This window comes from Gymnogyps californianus, chromosome 1 (assembly GCF_018139145.2).
Source record: "Gymnogyps californianus isolate 813 chromosome 1, ASM1813914v2, whole genome shotgun sequence".
Classification (NCBI taxonomy): Eukaryota; Metazoa; Chordata; class Aves; order Accipitriformes; family Cathartidae; genus Gymnogyps; species Gymnogyps californianus.
This window is the reverse complement of record NC_059471.1, coordinates 202108082-202132905: the sequence shown is the minus strand read 5'-3', so window position 1 is coordinate 202132905 and position 24824 is coordinate 202108082. Positions and strand designations below refer to the sequence as shown.

The following is a 24824-nucleotide window of genomic DNA, read 5'->3' as shown; positions in this document are numbered from 1 at the left end:
ATAAAGACAAATACTAGGTGCCTTCCAAGGCCTTCGTGTTCTTCCAGATTCACCCCACTCAAATTTTGCATGTATGATGACTAGTTCAAAATCACTGAAGGGAGCTTGCAAAGAATTTGGGACTCAGTCTCTCTCTTGCACTCTCTTTTGCATTCTCTGTCATGCTCCTTCATGTGCACTCTCTCTCACACAGTGTCTTGCGCTGTCTCACCAGCTGTCACATACTTTGCGATATTTTCCTACCTAAGTTTATTCAGTATTTGGATTAATTCTTATCTGGTCTTCTGAGACTTCTTGCCAAACTTTTATAGCTCGTATTCAGAATGGCAAAGATTTTTAGAATCACTGAATTACTGTGGTCGGAAGAGACCTTAGGAGATAGTCTAGTCCAACCCTCCTGCTCTTCTTAGAGCAGGTTACTCGGGGCTCTGTGCAGTCAGATTTTGAGTATGCCCAAGCAGACTCCACAGTCTCTCTGTTTCAGCGTTTCGCCACACTCACAGTAAAAAGGTTTTTTCTTGTATTTAAATGGAATTTCCTGTATTTCAATTTGTACCTGTTACCACTTGTTCTTCCACTGGATACCACTAAGCAGAGTCTGTTTACTTCCTCCCATCAGGTATTTATACAAATTGATAAGATCCCCCTGAGCCTTCTCTTCTCCAGGCTAAATAATTACAGCTCTCTCAGCCTCTCCTCATATGAGAGATGGTCCAATCCCTTAATCATTTCAGTGACCCTTTTGCTGTAATCGCTTCAGCATGTCCACGTCTTTCTTGTACTGTGCAGCCCAGAACTAAACACCGTACTCCAGGAGTAGCCTCACCAGTGCTGAGTCACTTCCTTCAACCTTCTGTCAGCACTCTTCCTAATGCAGCCCAGGAGGCTATTGGCCGCCTTCGCTGCCAAGGGCACGTTGGTCAACTTGGTGTCCACCAAGACCCCCCAGTCCTTTTCTGCAAAGCTGCTTTCCAGCTGTTTGGCCTGCAGCCTGTACTGGTGCATGGTGTTATTCCCCTCGAAGTGCAGTAGTTGGCATTTCCCTCTGTTGAACTCCATGAGGTTCATGTCGGTTTGTTTTTCCAGCCTGTACAGGTGCCTCTGAATGGCAGCACAACCATCTGGTGTATAGGCTGCTACTTCTAGTATTGTATCATTTGCAAACTTGCTGAGGGTCTACTCTGTCCCATCATCCAGGTCATTAATGAAGATGTTTGATATTACTGGCCCCATTTTTGACACCTGGGGTACACCACTAGTGACTGGTCTCCAGCTGGACTTTGTGCCACTGATCATGACCCTTTGAAGCCCAGCAGTTCAGCCAGTTTTCAGTCTACCGCACTGTCCAGTTATCTAGTCTGTAATTCATCAGTTTGTGAACGAGGTTATTGCGGGAGACAGTGTCTAAGGCCATGCTGAGGTCAAGAATAAACAACATCCACTAGCCTCTCCTCATCCACTGAGCCACTCATTTCATGAGGGAAGGCTCCCCCTTTGTAAATCCATGCTGATGACTTTCAGCCACCTTCTTGTCTTTCATGTGTTTGGAAATGTTTTCCGGGGTTATTTGCTCTACCATCTTCTCAGGGATTGAGGAAAGACTGCCCTGGATCCTCTTCCTTGCCCTTTCTCGAAGATAGGAGTGACATCTGCTTTCTCCCAGTCCTTAGGAACTTCCCCTGAACACCATGGCTTTCCAAAGATAATGGAAAGTGGCCTCACAGCGACATTGGCCAACTCCATCAGCACTCACAGATGCATCCTATCAGGTCCCATGGACTTCTGTATGTCTAGTCTGTTTAAATGTTTCCTTACCTGGTCCTCCTCTACCAAGAGCAAGTCATCCTTGTTCCAGACTTTCTCAGGTCTGGGTCTCAGGTGGCCAAGATTCTTGAAGGCAAATCTTACCAGTAAAGACCAAGGCATAGAAGGCTATGAGCAACATGGACTTTTCCATGTCCTTTGTCACCTGGTCCCCTGCCCCACTCAGTGGTGAGCCCACATTTTCCCTAGTCTTCCTCTTGCTGCTCTTACACCTGTAGACCTGTTTATGGAACACAGTCTTCCAGCAGGCCCTGCCCCAGTTAGCTGGTGAGTCTGCAGGTTTATCTGTGCATTTATAATCCTTCTTGCATTCTTGACTCTGCCCAAAGAGGTGACCATGTGTGACTATCAGTTTGCCTGACCACAGCAAAGAAACTTTTCTTCTTATTTGTCATCAGAATGGGTGTATGTTATCTTCCAGGCTCATTTTCTGGAAGCTTCTAGACTGTTAATGGCAAGTTGCTAAGCCATTTGCTTTACAGACAGCAGGAGCAGACAACTGCAAGTTTAAGTCACTGAAGGAGTGAAGCTTAGTCGTGTCTCACTGGAGTTTTTAAAATTAATTCTAATATGCCTTCCTTGCCTGTGCATCTGCTTCCCTCAGAATGCAACTTTGGATGTCAGAAAATACTGGAAAAATCCTGAGACTTTTAGCATAGAAATTTACCCTTCCTCTGCACCCCCATACAAAGGAGTTCTTGGTTCCAGCAGTTCAAACTGCACTATAAGGACATTGCAGGAATGTGAATATGTAGAGGGCGTCTAGAAGGCAGATACCCTCATTTATTTTGTTTTCTATTTGTATGGTTATTAGTCAATGATTATTTTTTTTTTATTTTAGTGTAGTACACTGCATGCTGTATGTAATTTTTCTGTATTACCCATTTCAGGATTCAGTTTTAATGCAATTTTGTGCGAACAAACTAGACAAGAAGGACTTCTTTGGGAAATCTGACCCTTTCCTTGTATTTCATCGAAGCAATGAAGATGGCAGGTAGATGCCTGTTAAGTATTTCTGCTGCTCAACAGTAGGCAACTTAATTATTTGCAGATGGAAATATAGTTTTCATTTTTTTATATTTGTCAGATTAAGCTGTGTTTCTTTTATGTTCGTTGGATTTAAGTATGTCATGTTATGCAGTATAGGAATAAAACTATTGTAACAAATAGATCAAATATTGCAACTCAAGGTTTTAAGAGCTAAATGTGTGATAAATATAGAGCACTATGAAAATTAATTGTAATAAAAATAGTTAAATAGCTTTACTTTTGCTAAGATATAGTATGCCTTTAAATTAAATAGAATTCTCAAAGAAAACTGTAGCTGCAGAATATGCTAACGCTTAGAAATTGGTTTAGATAAAAACATTTTATACTGGAAATTTGGAAATATCTTTTATCTTTTTGACAGGGTTCTAGGAAATAGAATTCAAAAATACCTTAAATAGAGACTTTTTTTTTTTTTACAAGCGGCTGTTTGCTACATTCATGCTTTAATTTGTTAAAGTAGGTTAATCTCTCCTGTTCTGCTGCTAAGACTTGATATGCTAACTTCTGGCCAACATACTGCTTACGTGGGGGTCTACTGGCAGGTTAAGTCTTCTTGGAAACTGATAGTCCTCACGTATAACATCGTATCAAACCAAAGGCTAGACAAGTATGATATTACTTGTCTCAGTAGCTTAACTGGAACAGTTGTTAACATAAACCTATGTATGGGTATATGTGTGTCTGTTCCCTGCTCTTTTCCTCTTGGAGGCAGATTATAGGAACAGCTTCCTGAATAAATGCTGAATATCTTAAATTGCAAGCCTGGAGGAGTTATGGCTCCTTTGTGAGTGGCATTAAGGTCATTAGTGGAATTTCTCTGGGCATTACTGGGAGTGCTGATATATGCAGTTTCTCTTGGCCTTGAGTGCCATGCTTCTCCACTTCCTTCCAAGAGGTGAGTGTTGAACCACTGATTGGTCTCCTGAATCCAACAGGAGGTTGGGGCAGTACTTCTGCACCCGTGGGCAAAAGGATACTCCCTTTTCTGTCTCTTACTTCAGGCATGCCTTCTGAACCATAGCCAGGATAAAAACGTAGGCCTTTGGAATGTAAGGAAGATATTCCCTCAAAGGACAACTTTAGTTACATCTGTATGTAGAATTTCAGTAGTGATTTCACCAGTGACCTTGCCTCCTATTTTCTTTTGAACAATTCAGTCCCCAAGATGAGGATTCAAAAGAAGTATTTTAATTTTGCATCATTTAGAGAAAGCAGAATGCATTAAAACAATTCATTGTATTTCACCTGAGAGAAGGTGATCATGGGATCTCACAGAGGCTTATATGTTTTACCTGAGACAGCCCTGGTTAAAAAATCACAGACATAAAATGGGGAACAAGAATCAGAAAGCCATGACTCTGTTGGCTCAGTTTCTTAATCACTAAGCAAGAGTCAAATCCTTACCAGACTGCTTTCTTTCTGGATCTGTGAGTGATTCCTGGCTGTACAAGGCCTGTTTAAACAAGTGGGATGGAGACTGCTCTTGCCTGAAATAACTCACTGAATGGCTGTAATTCTTGTTGAAGTTTTGGGTAAAAACATTTTAAGTTTAGAGTTGTTTAGCACCCTAGTCTGTAATCTCTCTCAAACAGGTCTGTCCTCTTCAGTCTTCCCTTCTCTCTGCTTTCACTTCGTTTCTTTTTTTCTTATATTAAATTTTATATGGACATTGTATGAGTGAATAGAGATTATAGCTCTTTTGATTCCATGTTTGATGAGACAAAAGAAAAAGTAAATAAACACAAAATATATCTTTTTTTATTACAGTTTTACAATCTGCCACAAAACAGAAGTCGTAAAAAATACATTAAATCCAGTGTGGCAGGCATTCAAGATTTCTGTCAGAGCACTGTGTAATGGAGACTATGACCGGTAAGCTATAGGTTAAGCTTTCTTAGCATATATGATTTTTTTCCCCATAACTCATATATTCTTTTATATGTAAGTTTTTCTATGCAATTCAGTTCCTGATGTTATTTAGGTTATTTAATCAGCATTTTTAAAGGATAATGTGTGTTCAAAACCATTCATCACATTAAAGAATTTAGAAAAATAAAGCCAATATGCTAAATCTGTGGGAAATGTTAGTGGTGATTACTGGAAAAAAAATTCTTTGCTCTCTATAGTGTCATTAAGAAACAGTTAGAAAGAAAAGACTAATTTGAAGAATGGCCACTGTTACTAGTGTGCACAAGTATTTTTTAATAATGTTTCAGTGAAAAACAATGATGATCTGTCTTCCTTGCGTGACATTGTAATGTCAGAGGACGCTGATAAATTAAAGCCTTTAAAATATATAGGTAAGTAGATGAGACACAGAAGGTAATCATCATCATCTTCAGATTTGAAGTTTTCAGTGATCCCGTGCAAAAGGATACATCTTTGAAAAACATAGTAACAATATCATGTTTTTAACCAATATTTTACCAATAATAACAAGCAAATTAGTTGAGGAACTGTCCTGGTTTCGGCTGGGACAGAGTTAACTCTCTTCTTAGTAGCTGGTACAGTGCTGTGTTTTGGATTTAGTGTGAGAATGATGTTGACAACACTCTGATGTTTTAGTTGTTGCTAAGTAGCGCTTATCTTAAGCCAAGGACTTCTCAGTTTCCCATGCTCTGCCAGCAAGCAGGTGTGCAAGAAGCTGGGAGGGAGCAGAGCCGGGGCAGCTGACCTGAACTAGCCAAAGGGGTATTCCATACCATGGAACATCATGCCCAGTATATAAGCAGGGGGGAGTTGGCCGGGCGGCGCGGATCGCGGTTCGGGAACTAACTGGGCATCGGTCAGCGGGTGGTGAGCAATTGCATTGTGCATCACTGTTGTTTTTTTTTCTTCCACCCCCCTTCCTTTTTTTGTTATATTCCTTTTCATTACTATTATTATTATTATATTTCATTATTACTATTGTTAATATTATATTTTACTTTAGTTATTAAACTGTTCTTATCTCAACCCACGAGTTTTACTTTTTTTTTTTCATTGCTTTCCTCCTCTTCATCCCACCGGGTGGGGGGAGGCGGAAGCAGCTGCGTGGTGCTTTGTTGCTGGCTGGGGTTAAACCACGACAGGAACAATGGATATTTTTAGACTCCATTAAAAATGGACACGTTTACTTCTAACAATATCAACAAGAAAAATGTTTAACTCCCTGTTGATGACTTCTTGTTCTGTTGTCATCATTCATATTTTTGAAATGCATTTAGATATTGGTGTTATTATTAACTACCCAGTTAAATGTCTGGTGGTGTATTTATCTCTGCTACCTGAAATCTGGAGTACTGGAATTATTTTGGTAAGACTCTGAGGAAGTATAGATTTATCATTTAGTCATAATACCTTTAGCAGTATATACTGTAATATTTAGTTTAAAATCATGAAGGAAATATATGAAGACTAGAACAAAAATATGCATAATAAGTAAGCTGAATGTAGTAGATGGATAGATGTGCTAAGGTTCAATTCAGCTTTACATAGACTGTGTGAAAAATACTAGAGATGCAAAATGTACTTGTCTGGCTATTTCAAAGGCAAAAGGTCAAAAATCTGGTTTGAATGCCTTGTAACCCCTAAACAACTGTTTTATTTTATTAAGTTGAGATTGGTATGATCATATCTTATTATCTTATATAAGTTAAGGTATTTTATCTTATTGATTAAAACAAAAAGAGGTTTAGTATTGCATTCTTCTAACCATGAACTAATGTTTCCATCAGCAGAAGCCAAATCCTTTGTTGAAACATACTGCTGCATGTAGGGAAATTAAGTGAGACTTTGCTCAAATTGATAATTTTCCTATGAGTGTGTATTTGAAACAATCTTTAATTTGGAATTTAAGTAGTTACTTTTCTACCTCAATTTTTATTTTCAACTTCTATGTACGTGATTACCATCCATTGATGTACATTTTATGTTACTGTAGTACATGATTTTGCCATGTTATAACTCTGTTGCATTACTTTATCAAGCTAATTATTCAGTGAAATGTGTACACTAAAATTATTTTAATCTGTTACCATGAAAGCCTAGTCTTCCGGGGAGGCTTTACTTGAACTTGTAATTTACTAGCTAATGCCAGGGGATAAACAAACCAACTCTTGAATCAACTGACTGAATCTCAGTAGTCAATATGAAGAAGCAGGAGAGTAAGAAGTGCTTATATTCACTAAGCTAAGCAGAGTGCTTTCACAGTAGTAAACTTAAAGCTCTGTCTTTATAAGCTGCTTATTAAAAAGTCAAAAGCCAATTGACTTGTGATTTTTTTTTTTCCTAGGAAAGTGGTATTTTTTTATCATTTTTGGGGGGAATGGCCATTTTTAGTCTTTCCTACCGGCTCTTAGCTGCTTTATTTATCTGTGATACTCTTCTAGTACTTGATGTCATGTTCCTTCAAACTGAAGGAAAAAGGGTTCTCCTACATTGCTGACACTCTCCTTGTGAAGTACTTGATATAGTCGTCGTCAGCCATGTTGGTTACTCTTTCAATTAGATGCAATAAAAATGCAGCAATTTCATAATAAGTACATTCTAATCAAATAGAATTTTTAACTTGTATATGGGTTCATGTGCATAATGCATAAGCAAAATAGTGCTCATGAAGCTAGTCTCTGGACACTGCACTATTTATCATATTAAAGAAAAAAGGTTTTCATAATAATTAGTAAAGATATTGTGGTAGAGGCATATTGAAATAACTCTAGCATTCCAAAAGAGAATTAAAAAGTATAATAGCGTGCCTCAAATTATTGTGTAACTACTGTTTTCTCATGTTGATTCTACTTTGAATGCTTTCAACATAATGTGCACAGTGAATGCCTTATGAATAAAAGGCTCCATGGAACTTCATAATCCTGCCTACAACAATCATGTTTCAAATTAAGAGATACTTGTTAGCTGTCAGATTAATTCAAATTAGTATCTGCTGATAGTCCAGAAAAAGCATCCAAAGTTTGGGAGTTTTTTATTTGAAAACTTTTCTTTCTAAAGGTAGGGATTAGATTCCTAAGCTCAGCATGGTAATACATAAAAACACAAACCCCAGAAGTCTCTTTGAGATAATGATAGTTTCACAGATCAGATTTTGTTGTTCTGGGTTCTGTGATAGATGTGAAAGGTGGGAATAATGTCATTAGTAAGAATATATCACAGTAAACATTCATTCTGTTTTGGGAAGAGTAAATCTTCAGTTAGCATATGCTTCTGAGTGAGCTCTGTCCACTTTTTCATTGTGAAAAGGCCAGGATTTGCGTAATTTTTCTCAAACTATATAATCATACAGTATGTTTTCAGCCATCACAGGGATGGGATTTCAGTACTACAGTAGTACTAAGTATCTCTAATATTTCTCTTCTCTCTTTCTCTTAATATGAGCTTTCAAATAGCACTTACACACAGTTATTTTCTGCATAGAAGTTTTAAGACAGAGATATCCTAAACCTCAACATTCTCTAACCTTGCTTTTCTTTAAATTAAAGGTTTTCTTTAAATTAAAGATTTTTTTAAATTAGAGAACCCATCCTCTAAACTGTGTCCTTTAAGAAAAAACAGCAGTGTAGAGAGGGTAAAATATCAGTATGTGAAGATTTGAAAGGCTTTTTAATATCTTGCATGTCATGCAAAATAGGTAAAACTCAAGATCTGTGATCAATCCTTTTAATATGCAATAAATTTCAGGAGAGAGGAACTTTATTCAAGGAATTTCTCTTATTGAAGTTGCATGTCTGAAGATCCTTCTCAAGAATTTATCTTGATAATCTTAAGAATTTATCTTAATAATTCAGGTTTTCTCACTGAGCTGATTAGGCTGTTTGAACACAGATTTGTAAGACAATTCAAAACTTAAGTCCCACTAAACCTTATGTAAATCTTAAATTACTGTGTGTCCTGTCTGTCTTAATAGTAACAGGTTTCGAAACCTGGAAGTAAAATAATGGTTCTATAGGGAATATCACAGAAACTTTATAAGGATCAAGTACTTGGTGGGATAAAGTAGGTTTGGAGCTGTTCTTGACTTCATTCCACAGAACCACTTTCACTTTAATCAGTTTTCATTCTAAGGTAACTTAACCCCAAACTGAAATTCCACAAGAGGGATAAAATGTAACAAACGGTGTGGTCAGAGCCATTAAATTTGGGGTGAAAACAAAAACATCCAGACAAAGCATTCCTTCTTTGCCTGTTTTGAAATATCATAAAAAATGTGAAAAACATCTAGGCATGAATTTGTTGGTGTACATAGTATCAGCTGTTGATCAACCTTATCCCTGAAGAGTCCCTTCCTAGTAAAGAAAACTATTTAACATGTATTCAACTGTATCTCATACGAAGAATGGGGAGCAGCTTCCGCGGAAGCAAATTACAAAGTAGTTGCTTGGATTCCTGTCCCCTCTATTAATACCACAGACCTGATGACTTCACTTCATGTGAAACTGTTCTGAATAAAAGTCAGTCAGTCGTTGCTTAAAATATAGGAAGTCTGGAGGTGTTATTTTTCTATCCGATGTTCAGTTCATTTTAGGCCAGATAGGATTCATTATTACTGATCGTTGAATTTACTTATATACACTCTTTATGTAGTAAAAGGAGACAAAACTATATACTATCTCCATCCTGATATGTTTCCTGTTTCATTAATGGTAATATTGATTTAATTAATATCATTGATATTAATATGCTCTATAGTATTTGCATTTTAAGAAATCCACCCTTCAAGTAAGTATGTAAAATAAGATTGATCCTTTACATGGGAAATTTTTGTTTTCTACATTTTGTCTGTTTCCCAGTCATCCCTGAAGCAAGAATAGTTAGAGCTGTCCTCAGAGGTTCACTTTACTCATAAGTAAGCAGTTCATCTCCACATTCATCTTCCATTTGCCGCTTTTACATGTGTATAGCGTCATAGAATGGTTTGGGTTGGAAGGGACCTTTAAAGATCATTGAGTCCAACCCCCCTGCCATGGGCAGGGACATCTTTCACTAGACCAGGTTGCTCAAAGCCCCGTCCAACCTGACCTTGAACACTTCCAGGGATGGGGCATCCACAGCTTCTCTGGGCAAACTGTTCCAGTGTCTCATCACCCTCATTGTAAAAAATTTCTTCCTTACATCTAGTCTAAATCTACCCTCATTCAGTTTAAAACCATTTCCCCTTGTCCTGTCACTACAGGCCCTACTAAAAAGTCTGCCTCCGTCTTTCTTATAAGCCCCCCTTTATATATTGAAAAGCCACAGTAAGGTCTCCCCAGAGCCTTCTCTTCTCCAGGCTGAACAACCCCAACTCTCTGAGCCTTTCTTCGTAAAAGAGGTATAGTCTCATAAATGTGAAGAATGCATAGGAGGTACATGAGCTTGCTTGTTGGATCATACTTTTAGTTAAACTGTTTCAGTATCCTGTCTCAGTATCCTGATTCACACAGTAGCCAGTTGCAGATTCATCACAGGGATGCTCAAGAAACTGTATGAAACCATTATATACTTAACATTTTTCATGAGGCGCTTCTCTGAAAATTTGCCAATTAGTTATTGTTTTATACTGTGAAAATATTTTAGATCTGTGTATTATTTTGTGTATATAATAATCTACTAGTTTGGCTTTCACTTCTGATTTAAATGAAATAAATTCTAATTAGTTCTCCTATTGAAAAAGTGTTTGCATTGAGTACTTGTGTGCTGGCAGACTTTAACGTTTTATTACCCAGCTTGCCCACCAGCTCCGGACTCACTAAGAGGAGGGTGAGTATTCCCACAGTGTCCAGGGTAATCTGTCAGTTTGGGAAGAACTGGTACCCAGAGTCTGCCTCTGTCATGTTCCCCCATACCCCACAATCTGCTTGTCCCATTTCATTCTAGGAAGCCAGAGTCATGGTCATGTTGTATAATCTAATGGTTATCTAGTGTAGTCTGATGAAACTATCTGTTAGCAGGTAGGATAAACAACTAGCCTGTTAGCTTTATAGGAATTTAAAAAAATTATGCTGCACTTTTCTGTCCTCTTTGGTCAGTTAGCCAAGCAGCCTCCTGCTCTATTGAGAGCTAGGAGGGAGTTTAAGAGGGGGAAAGTGCAGCCTTTAAAGAACTACAAATTCTTTCATCTGCAGCCACAGACAGGGCCTTCGCAAAATCTTGGGTGAATTTCACACAGTTTTCATTTTTCGCCACTGTACAATGTTTAGGAGAGGTTAATACTGTCTACCAGATTAAAGTTTTATTGTGTTCTGGAGTAGTTATTTTCATTTAAGAACCAAAATGTGTGGACTAGAGTTCTTTTCTGCTTTAAATGTGCTTTACTTTGTATTGTGAACATTGCTTTTCATCTGTACTTTGCTGCTTAATAATTTTGTTTTATAGAGGCCTTCTCAAGCTCTGCACACTTCTTCTCAAATATGGTTATATTACTTTTTTCTGTAAGATGTTATTACCCCACAGTAGTATCCCTTTTCCAGATAATAGCATATACCAAAGAAACTTTCACAATAAGTCCCAGTTGGTTAATGTTCTTAAAAACTTTGATAATATTTTAAGGTTTAAAGAATCATTTATTAAAAACCACCGAAAATTCAGAGCATCAGCAAGTAAAAATATATTGGTTAAACTTCCAATGTGTTTAATTGTTTCCTTAGCTTCTGCTGTATTTTACTATTAATTTATGAAGATACGTTGGGTAACCTGAGTGACTTAGTATTTTCCGCCCCATGAGAAACCACTGGAAAATTCTGCCTTCTGGATTTGGCACAACTGGTGCACCCATATGCTATTAAAATACAAGTATTAAAGGCAATCCTGCTACATTTTAATACATATTTTAATACGGTTGTGTTTTTTTATTTTTTTAGGACAATTAAAGTAGAAGTGTATGATTGGGATAGAGATGGAAGGTAAGACATTAATTCTATTGTTAGACTTTAGGGTTATCCATACATGTTTATACACGTTTTAAAATGTATAAATATATAGTGGCCAGAACAGCACTAGAGAATGGTATTTATCAATATTTAGAGGTACAGGTACTGGGAAAAAAGTTCTGCTGTGCCACAGTTCTGTTTTGTTTTGCAGTTGTGGTAAATGCTGATGTATTAGCCTGTTCCAAACATCATGTGTGTATATTCATACATGGAACAAGCAGGATGGAATGCCTTGTGATCTATAAAATCAGTTTTGTGAATCTCATTATGTTATCAGTTAATGTATGTGTATGAAGAGAGGCATGATCCATTTTATAATCTCCTTTCTTTTGCTTAAAACACTGCTTCATAAACCGTTGCTTTTCAAGTATGATAAAATGCATGAGCCTGCACTTGCTACTTCATGGTTGCTTAGATATTGCAATGTAGAAACTACCTATTAATTATCATAATTTCAGATTGGGTTTGAATGTTCACTTCCATGCCTGTCTTCATCAAAACGTTGTTGTAAACTCTAGAGTTGGAAGACCTGGGTTTTAAATAACTCCATTGCTAGAAAGAGGATGGTGGAATATACGTGGAATTTCTGTTGCTAAATTCAGGAGGGGCAATCTGTTATTATTCAAGCTTGCTGTCTGTACTGAGTGTACTTTTTTTCTGAAGAAATTAGCCTTTCAAATTGCCTTTATTTTGACAAGATAGAATTATTTTTTATCAGACTGGATTGATACCTCTTGTTCTTTTAAAACAGTTTGAGCTTGTATCTTAATACTTTGGTTAGAAACCGTACTCATAAATCATGGTACTAGAACTTGTATGTAATACAGGAATATGTTGATTTCTGTTTATCTTTAAGTTGGTCTGTCTTAATTATTTCCTATTAATCTTAATTTATATTTTTAAATATATGGATATGCACTTACATATGGATTTTTAAAACTATATTATTTATTATACAGTAATGTCTTTAATATTACTAATGCAATCTGCTTCTAGTGTTATAGCTAATGATACTGTGCTTCTGTGGCCCAACAGATCTTATAGTCATGATAGGCAAATTTATCCTGTGCTGCCATTCATTGCCTTGCTGACAAGGTCCAAAACCAGTTTCAGCTTTCTCAGCTTATGCTTTTGTCTTTTTGGTGCCATCATGAAGCCTGTTGATTTGTGAGCATTCTTATCACATGTTTACCCTCTATAAATGTGTGCTAGTGCAAATTCATCCTTCTTGATTAGATATTCCCTGGAGAGACAAAATAAGATATTCTGGCAATTAAAAATACAAGGATTTAAATTAACAAAGCCATATTAGCAAAAAATCACTGCATCACTGTAATGATGAATTTCTATTAACGTCCTCTGTTCCTCACTTAGATTTTCCAAAGCCTTAAAAGTGTGATATATTTAAAGTTTTGTGTATAAACTACGGTATTTTTTTAAAGTAATCTATTATATTATTGTTACAAAAATTAAATTATATTGGCACGTTAATAAAAAATAAAGATTATATTTTAGTAAGGTATCAAATCCCATGTGCTGTCCCATTTCGTCCAAAATCTGAAACTGAGCTATGATTAAAAAGAAAAGGAAGAAATCTGACAAATAATATTGTGTAGCCGCAATTCTGAGTGAAATCTTCAACATACTGTGGAATTCAGGGAATCATTAGCCTCTACACTCTCCCAAACAGTTTGAAAGATTATCTGCTTTTGCTCATATCCCACTCTGAATACCTATAAAATTAATATCTAAAAAACAAAAAGTGAAGGATACTATTTACATGTATTCCTTTTTATTCTAATTGTGTGATTTTTTTGCCTTTTGCTTCCTACCGTTTTTGAATTTAGAAGCAGGCAGAGCACTGACATCTTACATGTTAAATTCCTCAGAAAGATGAGACTGCACTCTTCTCATGTAACTTCAGACAATGTAAAAATCAGACAACTAGATTGAACTAATCATTTAAGCTACTTTAGTAGCTTACAGGGTAAAATGGTCTGATTGAATCCATCCTAAATGGACTAAATTGCCAGTTGGTGGTGTCTATGACTTACTAGTGATTGTAGCAAGAACCTAAGTGCCTAATTTAACTTTGGCATTGCCGAATGTATCTGAAGTGAATCCTATTCAAGAATTAGTCTATGAATTTTTCGTACAATGCTGCTGTTAGTTTATATTAATTTTGATTTTTGATGGACTCTTTGTTTATAAGCAGTTGTTACACTAGCTGCTCACCTCACTATGCTGAATCTCTTTGCTCCAGAGATGTGCAGACTGGGCAGGAACAACCTTTGAAAGATCATCAGAGAGCCTGCTAGATAGCAAAGCAAGTTACACTGAATATTGCAGGTTATTCTGCAATCAGTAAGGCAACATTACTGTGCATATACTTGATTTCTGAGTCTTGAGTTGACTCTGACTTCTTGAGTCTTGACTTAGAGGGTTTTTTTTCCTTTTTCCCCATTCTGTGTTATCTATACTTTGAAAAAATGGCACCAGGGTGCTTTGGGTTGAGCTTCTTAGTGTCACATTCATGAATTACATTAAGAGTAATTGTGTATTCTTAGCTCTCATTTATTTTCAAACATCATTTAAAATTTCTTGACTAAAATTAATACAGGACCTTTGTAACATTAACACTATTAATTATTAAACATTTCTTTGTCTCAGACCAGTTTTTGGACAAAAATTGTCAAAATGTGAACCACTTGTTCTAATTGATACCTTTTATTGCTTCTAAGAGCTGTGGCAAACCCCAAAATATTTGATGCTATAAGAAGTCACAAAAGTTGTTTTTGTTACTTTGGACAAGCCCACTTGTGTGAAACAGAGTGACTTTTTTTTTGTTGAGTGTCCTTATCAATGAAGTACTTGCAGACAGGTCTTACAGAAGGAAAAAATAAGATGATGTGCAACTTCATATCAGCATATCAGCAATACTCTAATGTTTTTATTTCTCTCTGAAGGCTTTTTCACTAATTTCAGAGAAATTTTTACTTAGTGTACATGGTGCAAAAGCCATTTCACAGTCTTGAGGTTTATGATCTGTTACACAGAAGTGGGTTTTTTTCTTGAATTTTAAAACTGTAAGTATTGCCGTGCTAACCTGGGGCCATCAAAACATTCATCTGAGAATCTAAAAACTGCAGGAGAGATTGTAAATCTCAGATTCTAGGCTCTCTCACCTTATTTCTTTTCCTCCATCTTCATCCTCCTTCTCCAGCTATATAGTTGATTTTTAAATTATTGCACTTTTCCCCTTACTCATTGACATATTTCTGGTGATGATTGTCCTTTCCTCCATTTTTTTTTCCTTTAGATCATTAAAAAAATCAAAGTTAATACAATTCTGAAAGTGATTTTCAGCACTTCAAAGCATAGTGCCAAAAGTGGAAGATTTAGGGAGATGGGGTTCAAGTGATTATTTTATGTGCTAAGTGTTCTTAGTGTTCTGGTATGCCACTCATGGACAAAAGTCTTTAAGTCTAGGAATATTTGGTGTTAGGAAGGCAAAGAGAATAACTTCTTTGGATTCTCAATCCAGAGACTAATAAGGAGATCCATTTGGTGAAGTGGGATCATGAATATTGGGAGGGATCGGTGCCTTGTTTTTCTTAATGAGTTATACTTCTGGCAAAGGCAAATGTTGTCCGACAGGCACTCATCTTTCAGAGCCAGCCTAGTGGAGGAGCGTACATCCATCTGAATACTGAGTGTTAAGATCCAGGTTGATGATCTTTTAAGTGCAGAAAACTCGTGAGACTGGTTATATATGCCCATACCTTTTTAACATATTTAGTCAGAGGAATTATATCTTTCTAGCTCAGTTCTTGTCAGTCTGTGTATATTGCCACAAGAAAAGGAGGCTTTCCAGTGTCTCTTAGAATTAAAGAAACAATCACTTTTAAGCAGTACAGATTTTTTTTTTTCCCCCAGAGACAGCCCTCTCTGGAATTGCTTATGTTTCCTCTGCTACAGCATGTTTGTAGGTAGTCATTGAGCTATTGTCTGAATTTCTGCCTTTGAAATATACAAGCTGACTTGAAAATTTAAGGTAAGAACTGTTATGAAAGGGAAAGGTTCCTCTTTAACCAAGGAGTATTTTTCTCCAGTGCCATGGTTACCCAAGGTTAAATACACCCTATGTGCTACAGCCCATATAGAACTCAAGTTCAATAGCCTGTGTGGATGGCTTTCTCTGTTCCCCTGGTTAAATAGTCATTGCAATCTGGGGAGCATTTAATCAGAGGAGATGATACTTCCAAAATATGTTTCTTAAGAAAAGTCTTAGTCTGTCTGTCTTGGAAGCAATTTCCTGATCTCCAGACTGGAAGGGGAGTGTTTCATGAGAGGTGGTCCCTTCTGAATCTGAGTAATCAGGAGTATCTTCACCATATAGTATTTCTCAAGCTTTCTTACAGGGTGCTTTGCTTATTTCATGTGCATTAGCATGATGACTGGGCCTTTTAATCGTTTTACATATTTTGTGAATTCATGCTGGTTTCAGAAAGTGAGATTTATATTTGGGGTTTATTTTTCTCATTTCATTTTATTATGAATAAATCAAGAAAGAAATTTCATGTTGCTATGGATTGTTTCCATTTTTCCTCTTCTTGCAACATTCAGATTTATTTAAATTTGCTTTTAATATTTATAGCTTAATTAGAAGGTGTGCTATATTTCTTAAAAACGAATTTTACAAGTAACAAGTCATAAAACTTTCTATTCTAGTTTACCATTGGAGGGAAGGTAAAAAAGTTAGTTTCATAGCTCACCAGATGCGGAGGCAGAATGTAGAGGAGATACAATGCCTTGTTAGGGAACAACTGTGCAAACAGAGGGAGATGGGGCAGGGGGGAATGGGAGTTGGAGCAGCCGTGAGGAAAGTTCAGGTGGGAAGAGTGGAGAATCGGAACAGGTCTCCCTTCTGGGAGTTGTGTAGCCAGCTGTTAGGCACTCATCCCTGCAGTCACTTCCATTCCAGGTACCTGTCTGAGAGATGAACCTGCAGTTCAGTCACTTCTGGCGGCCCTGTGGTTTCTGTGCCCCAGCTCCCTGACCCCAGCCGCCTTTCTCAGCGATGCTTCATCCACTACACTCCTGCTGGCCACCCTGCTCACAGTGGCTCCTTGGCAGCGTGCCATCCCCTGGTTAAGAGTTGACAAAGCAGTTTTCAAAACGTGGGTGACAGCACAGGAGTGTCGAATGTATTCTTGGAGCAGGAATAAGACTTAGAAAGGAGAAGCTTGATAATCACTGCTTTAGTGTTAGGTTAAGATGTACTTTCCAATGGTGTCTAATACCGTAAGCTTAGTAGCCTCAGTGGATTGCTTTTCTCGTCCCAGATGGGAAGACATAGCAGCTGAAATAAGCTTTGGGTCTTCCCCTTAAAAGTACCATTCAATGTCACATTACACACATTGGTAGGGCTGATCTTTCCTGGTTTAAGTTACTCCTTTCACAATCTTAATACCTCCCCTTCTCTCACATAGTCTCGCACACAGTTCAGAGTCTGTGGTGCCAGTGGTCATCCAGTGAGAAAATGATGATAGTCTTCGATAGCCCACTCTGGTTTTTCAGATTCTGTAAGCTTACATTGGGGTCAGATCACTAATTTACAACCTAGTCCTCATTGTGCAGCTAAGTTAAGTAGAAGCCATCAGAAAGATTTAAGCTAATACTTTTAATCTCTAAATTTTTATTACTAATAAGGTGAACACGCAACAGAGGGAGAAATAAAGATTTTTAAGCAAATTATATCTTTTGCTATTGCTCCTTTCTTGGGTCAGTTCATATTGGCTGTGCTTCTGTTTTTCATAAATAGATGTAATACATGTTTAAATTACTAAATGCTGTGCATTTGATTTGAAAACTTTTTTTTTTATACAGCCATGATTTCATTGGAGAATTCACAACAAGTTACAGAGAGTTGTCGAGAGGGCAATCTCAGTTCAATGTGTATGAGGTAAGTATTGTGAGTATTTACTCGCTTTCAGGAAATAAATGAGAACACTTCCAATCTTTTCATGGCAAACTGGTCAAATCTGCACAGTGCTTGTCAAAATCAAGCTTTGGAATTATTTCACATTTCTCCTTTTATAAAGAAGAACAGAGAGTCTAAAAGTGTTGCTTCATAAAAAGATTTAAAGACAAGTAGGTATGTGTGCATGTGTATGCACACTGCGCTGTGATAGGGCAAGAAGAGCACTTCAAGCGTCTGGGTTGGTATGACATAATTTGGAGCAAATACTGGGTTACCCCCCTTTGTGTATGAACAATTTGTCTTTTATTTCTCGTTTTGCCACCTGTTACATGTGTTGTATGCCATTTTCTCCTATCCAAAGAATATTTGGTGATTCCTACATCAGGTGCAGAGTCACATGCCTTTGATCTTAAGAGCAGACTTCAGAATCTTTAGACTTCTGATGCAGGGCTTACGAGTGACAGAGAATTTAGCTTACTTATTGGTAGGTTTTTTCATGTGGTCAGTTACCATCTTTGCTTAAAAATTTGCATCTCATTTCCGGTTTAGGATTAATACATCTGCCAGCTACTGGGATTGACAGGCAGTTGTCAATTCAGTTATAGAGTTTTATATTGTTAGATGACTTCTAACTGTGGTAAGACCTTATCGTGTATTGTGGGTGAATGCAGACTACCTCCACATTCCCTCTTAGTTTTCTTTCTCTTCTCTCTTCTCCTCAGGGCCCTATGGCCAAAATTGTGCAGGCTTGTTTATTTCAGATCTAATAAATCCCTAGTTGAAGACTTCTTCCTTAATTTAGCCTGAGATTATTGGGATTTGCAAAAAAGTAAACTTATTTTCCAAGATCAAACTTTACTGAATCTTCAAAATATGTTGTAATTTATTCTCAGAAGCAATCAATGAGTTTGTGCAAACAAAAATTGAGATGCACAAACTTGAAGTGTCATAAAGGGACTCATTTTTGGCATTTTTTTCTTTTTTGGAAAGGTCCCTTTAAAAATTATAGTGGATTTGGGCACAAAAAATTGACTGCAAAAACCAAAAAGTCTAAGCATTAAGACTCCTGCATTAAAATTTCATTTTTAAATTAATATCCCAGAAGAATCTCAGTCTGGAATGAGAAATGTGTCATGAAGTTTCAAAATGTGTTGCATAAGGAAAGGCAATAAGAGGAAAGGATTTAGAATGTATTTTGTCACTGAGAAGAAGTGTCAACTTACAGACTCTTCCTAAGGAAATATGTTACATTCTGCAGTGTTAAACTCTAGCTTATGTTTTTATAGATCCAAGAAATTTCATTTTCAGTTTTGAGTCCCTATTATTTTTATGCGTAACTTAGATCACTTCAGCTTTATCTTCAGTGGGTAACAGTGTGTAGTACTGTAACTTCAAATACTGTGAATGTGCTCCCCAGCTAGAAGCAGTACAGGTGAGTTAGAGTTATGCTGCATCTGAGCTAGCAGGTTCTGCCTAGATTGTCTTAGTCTAATGATCAGTTCTGGTGCTGATTTAACATGGTTATCCTTCTTTTAGGACCAGAGGTAGGAAGTCTACCTACACTATGCTGTGTATACATACTAGCTTGTCTAGGTCTGTGTCAAGTGTCTGCACTGTATTGCATCGTGTACTTGGAGTTGTATTCTGGAATTCCTGTAAAAGGAATTGGTTTCTTTCCCATGGTAAAACAATGTGGAGTGTTTCAAGTTCCACCTCCTGTGTGCGCATGTGTGTACACAAAAGCCAGGAAGTATTACCCCTAATTTAGGTGATATGGGTAATAGGCAACTAAGCCTAGTTGCCTGATTGCCCTGTATTTCCTTTTACCATTCCTTTTACACCCAGCAGTAGCCTAGTGCTTAGGTACGCAACAGCACCTAAGCATCTAATTCGGCATTCTGATGATAGGCATTCTTGATGCATTTGCACAAAAACCCACAACTGGCTTGTGATACTGATGTGGTGGTGGTGTTTGGGAACGAGTGGTCTGCTTAATTAGAGCAGCGTTGCCATAAAGAGATATTCTCTGCAAGAGCTCAAGAGTAGCAATTTTCACATGGAAATAATGCATGTATTCCAGGCACCTGTCTATTCCCCTGTGTGAAAATACATGCTATTGCATTTTCACATACGTATGCATATGTCCAGCCATTTGTGTTAAAGCTTTTTAGCACCCTCCATCTCATACATGCTAATAAACAAAGTATATGGATTGTGCCAGATACTTTCAGTTTCTCTAAGGTGAAGTGCTGAATCTGTAGGTTTTGCTCTGTAGGTCTTTCATAGTCTCACTTACTGAGATTTGCAAAGAGCCTTCTTTGTTTTATTTTTAACTTCACTATTTTGTTGTCTTTCTCAGTCAATTCTGTTCTCATTTTTGCTGTCTTTCATTTCTGGATACGAGCATTCATACAACCTGTATACAACATTTGTACCTGTTTAGGCAAGGTACAGTCTGTGCTGTATTTATTGTCCTAAGGTGTTTATATACTGGGAATAGAGGAACCTTAGAAGAGTCTGAGTATGAAGTTCATATTCAGTGCTTCAGATCACGGAGTCATGAACCCAAAGAACTGTGTGTTATAGATAGACTTTTTTGGTGTGCATTTTTTTTGCGATTTCCAGATGGTATATCTGTCTGATAACTCTGACAGATCCTTTAAAAAATAAACTGATTATAAAATATGAGCTCTTTTGTCCCTTTCAGAGTTTATAAATAGTATTAAACATAGGAATGGTCCAGTTTTGAGTTTAGTTGTGTTTTCCTTTCTTTCAGAATGAACTTACAAGATGTTTGTATCAATTGAGTAATGAACATAACCCAGGAAAATACAGGATCTGCCAAGGTGCCTAAAGGAAAGATAGGAAAGGTTGCAGTGCATCCTACTGGAAATTGCCTTCATTTTGCCTTGGTTCTTGGAGCCTTGCTCTTTTGGGTTAGACCTTGACTCTTATCCTCATGCAATAGATTGCTGTCATCACACCACCGTACAAATACCCATTCCTAGGTCTGATTACCAGCAGGATTATTCTAGTTAAAAGCAGCCCTCTCTTGGAAAATGTCATCGTACACAGAGCCCTCCCACTCTCTAGAAGATCTGGTAGCATAAAATGGGTCCTCTTACTGCATCAGCAGTTTCAACTCTTGTCTTATATAATGCAGACCAAGTATAGGAACTGAAGAAAAAATAAGGCACTTAGCATTTTTTTTTCCCTGTTGTTTGGGAAGTCCCTAAAAGTATTTCTTCTTTCTCGTATTCTGGAGCTCCTTCCCAGCTTCTACCTGGGACACAGTGTGTGGTATTTTTCTTGGTATTTCTTTAGTGACTCTATCCTTGATCTCCAGTGTTACCAGAAGCCAAGATTTTGATCTTACCCCTCCCTCCGCGCCTTCCCCAGGGGAAAGTAATATCTAAGGCTCCCCAACATCAACAATGGTCATATGTGCCATCCAAAAAAACAGGAATAGCTTTTTCCACCAAATCTCCCTTTAACGTAGTCCTGTTAGTATGAGCATCTCCTCTTTCAAATTAGCAGTTATTTTGCCTTCAAATTATACTGCAGGTAATATACACACTTCTGCTATGTGATGCCACCTGGTGACTTGGGGATTCATACAGGCTGTAGTTGCTTTTGGGATGGTTCCATGACTAGCTGTCTTAAGGACTATGGTTCTATTATTCCCTCTTCGTCCATTCTGGTAGGAGAGCCTATTCCTGAATTTAGACTCACATATGTGTCCAGATTGGTGAAACTCCTGACCAGCCTGTCTGCAAGGTCTTCATTGATGCAACCTTAATCCCATGATCGGAATTTCTTTCAGTTCTGCTTCTCCCAAGGGTGATTCAGATGTAAGACAAATCCAGCTAATTAGTCATGGTTATCCTGGTAGACAGTTTAATTTCAAGACCTCTTATATCCCTCAGAATCAATACTTAAGACCTTCTTCCGAGTTTTAGGTATGCTTTTTGAAAGATTTAGGTCAGCTTCTGTATTTGCACCATGAGTTCCAGCATCACGCAGTTTGCATGCGCAGTGTCTCTCAGAACTGAGATGTATTTTTTTCTTCCTCATGGAAAGGTATTCTTGCTAATAATGAAAAGACAAGCCTATGTGGCTATAGCTTGGTTTTTTTTCTGTATGGTGTGCAGATCTTTGTTATTCCTTAAGCTGTCCTTTAATTGGTCTTAGACTACTGCTACTAAACTTCAGTATTTTGTAAAATTTCATATTCCTAATATAGGTGATCACAAATATGGTGGTTTAGGCAAGCGCTAATGCAAGGTAGGGAAGGAGGGTGCTCCACTTATGTGCTGCACTTTTATTTTGAAGATGAGCAAAGGTGCTTCTGTGCAAAGCAGGACAAAGATAACTGAAAGCCACGGGGTTTTTTTCTGACTTAGTTCCAAGATCAACCCCAGAGTTACTGTAATTTACAGCTGTTTCCTATGGATAGTGTCACAGCACAGATTACTGTGTGCAGTGAAAATATCCTTTCCTGTTCTATCACTGACATGACTCCTACCCTACCAGGAATATTCTATCACAACATCTTAAGTCATTTTGCAGTTTCTTACATATAGTATCAATATCTTACTCCCAGCAATAGCATACATTTCCTGAGCATCTCATGTTTGCCTCTCCATATGGCAATCCTCCGTACTTCGGTACTGCTTCTACTTGGTCAGTCTGCGCAATATCAGAACAAAAGAGACTGGACAAATTCTTTTTTAATTGTTTAGCATTTACAAACTGACCCAAGGCAGGTAGAGAAATTTGTGTTTGAGTGGGTGTCCCATATTTTCAGATTAGAAACATTGCTGTAACAAGCTCTTTTCAATTGACCTTTTTTAATAGGTAAGAGTTCATGTACCTTCCTAGGTTATTGCAGGGATGTAAGACTTTCAGAGTCAAAAAAATGTTGTTTTATTTATAAAGTTATCTGGAATTTGAGAAAAAAACACAGAAATGTTATAATAATTATAGTATCTGGAATTATAGGAGAGAGACAAGCTGTGATTTAATTCATCTTTGATCTCAAGTAGATGCCCTGTTTCCCATGATATTTCACTCCAAGCTCTAGTGCATTTCCTAGCAATTCCTAAGGAGCCAAATGTCAAGTTACCTTAAGCAGAAGGTTCAGATCAATCTCCTTTTGGCATTTAATGACTGCTGGCAAGAAATATGCTGCTAACTCAGGCCTGACCACTGGATTCTGGAGAGCTGTGAATGAAGGGCCACAGGGCAGGCAGGCAGTCTGTTACCTTCATCATCATCTTCTGGGCAATTGTCAGCAAGAGTCACTTTCTGGCTAAGACTCTGGTTCAACAAGAATAACTGCATTGTTTATAAACCACCATTACATAGATTTAATCCATTGCTCACCAGTCAAGACACTGTTAATAGGAGGGACAGGGGTTATTTGGGGTTTTTTAAGTGTTAAAGGGCTTATGTATGTGTAGGGCAGTAAAAGCTTTGAAGAATACTTACTGGATAACTGTGCGGCATACTGGAGGGAAAGAGTCACTCAGCCTGTTCCCAGAAGACCTCAAATGGTAGTTACCTCTTTCTGCCTTACATTTCACAGCTGTTCTGTGTTGTGCAACGAATGTGGTCTTTAAATGTAATTTCATTTTGGTTGGAGGGAGAGGATTTTTGGACGACATTTATTACTGTTTTTCCCATTTTCAGGCAAAATTGTTTAAATATTTTATAGCAGTTAAGTGACTAAGATTTCAATTGGAAATGTTTTTGTTCCTTGTCATTCACAGAACATCTGTGAGTAGTCTACAGTAAAACTTGGCAGTAAGCCACAAGGATTTGAGTTTCCTAGTTATATAGGAGTTAGTTGATCGACCTAATTAACAAAATAATGTTTTGCTTCCAATTCCATGTGCAATTTTGAAAAAAGCAGGAGTACATTTTAATGTGTATGTAATGAAACTGACTGAGACTTGCCTTTGAATGGGTAGGTATTCAGAAGGGAAACAATGTTTATTGGTGGCTACAGTGAGAAATTTTATAGGTGTGGGTTCAAGACATTCAAGAAAACTGTTTAGTGCTTTGTAGTCCAGTTCCATGAAGATTCTTGTGTATGGGGAGTGCATTGAGCCCCCACAACTCCTGTACGCCAGTCAGGTGGTGGTCTGTGCCACTTTTCATGAAATTACTGACTAGTTTCTGTTCTGGCACAGTATGATCTGTCCCCCCAGTTGCTCTTCCTGTCAGCCAGATCCTGTCATTGCACCAAATACAGAAACTAGAACAACTCTCGTGTTTCTCAGATAATACTGAGGAGGAGAAGATGGAAACAGATTAATTGGAATGTGAAGAGGTGCATTGTGAGATGAAGAGGTGGTGACACGGTACACTGAAACACTGGAATCAAGAATGCAGAAAAATGCAGAATCTTGTGAAAATTCAAAGAAGTGTTTCACTGAGCACTCAGATTTAATGAAGACTCTCACCTCTGTTGCCCCAGTCCCTTATTTGTCAAATGCGAGTAACAGCACTGGCTTACCTAGCGGGTACCATGAAGATAAATTTACCGGTTTTCAAATATGCATATATCCCAGCGTTGAGGTGCATAAGTAAACATAAATTTAGAATCCACTGAAAATAGACTACTTCCTGCACTGAAAGTGTCTTAACACTTATCTTTGTGTTAAATCATAAATCACACTGCTTTAATATTTGTATCTGTGTTTCTAGGTAATAAATCCAAAGAAAAAGGGAAAAAAGAAAAAGTATGTTAATTCTGGAACAGTAAGTAAATATATTTTATGTTACTGGATGCTTTTGTTTTCTCTTGAAACAGAGTATAGTTGACTTGTAATTTAACAAAATTAGAATAGAACCTTCTGTGAAGGCCACAACAATAAACTATTTGCTGCTATACAGCATTTATTTTCAGATTTTTTTAATTTTAAGAGTCTGATAAAAACTGTGTCCAAGTGTGCTGTTAAGTTGCCAATGATTTCCAAAATGAGTTATACCAAAATTTCAGTCAAAATCTTGAAATTATTGGACTGAACACTATTAATTTTTATCTGAAACATATCTGCACT

At 37.4% G+C, this 24824-nt stretch overlaps 1 protein-coding gene across 1 annotated transcript in view; it reads left to right on the top strand.

The window, feature by feature from the left end:
- CPNE8 (copine 8) overlaps window positions 1-24824 on the top strand; it is a 109650-nt gene that overhangs the window by 53798 nt on the left and 31028 nt on the right. Inside the window, exons 8-12 of the mRNA XM_050911185.1 lie at window positions 2715-2818; window positions 4642-4746; window positions 11706-11747; window positions 17664-17739; window positions 24469-24522. Of these exons, the coding sequence (XP_050767142.1) occupies window positions 2715-2818; window positions 4642-4746; window positions 11706-11747; window positions 17664-17739; window positions 24469-24522 (381 nt within the window). The remainder of the gene's footprint in view (window positions 1-2714; window positions 2819-4641; window positions 4747-11705; window positions 11748-17663; window positions 17740-24468; window positions 24523-24824) is intronic.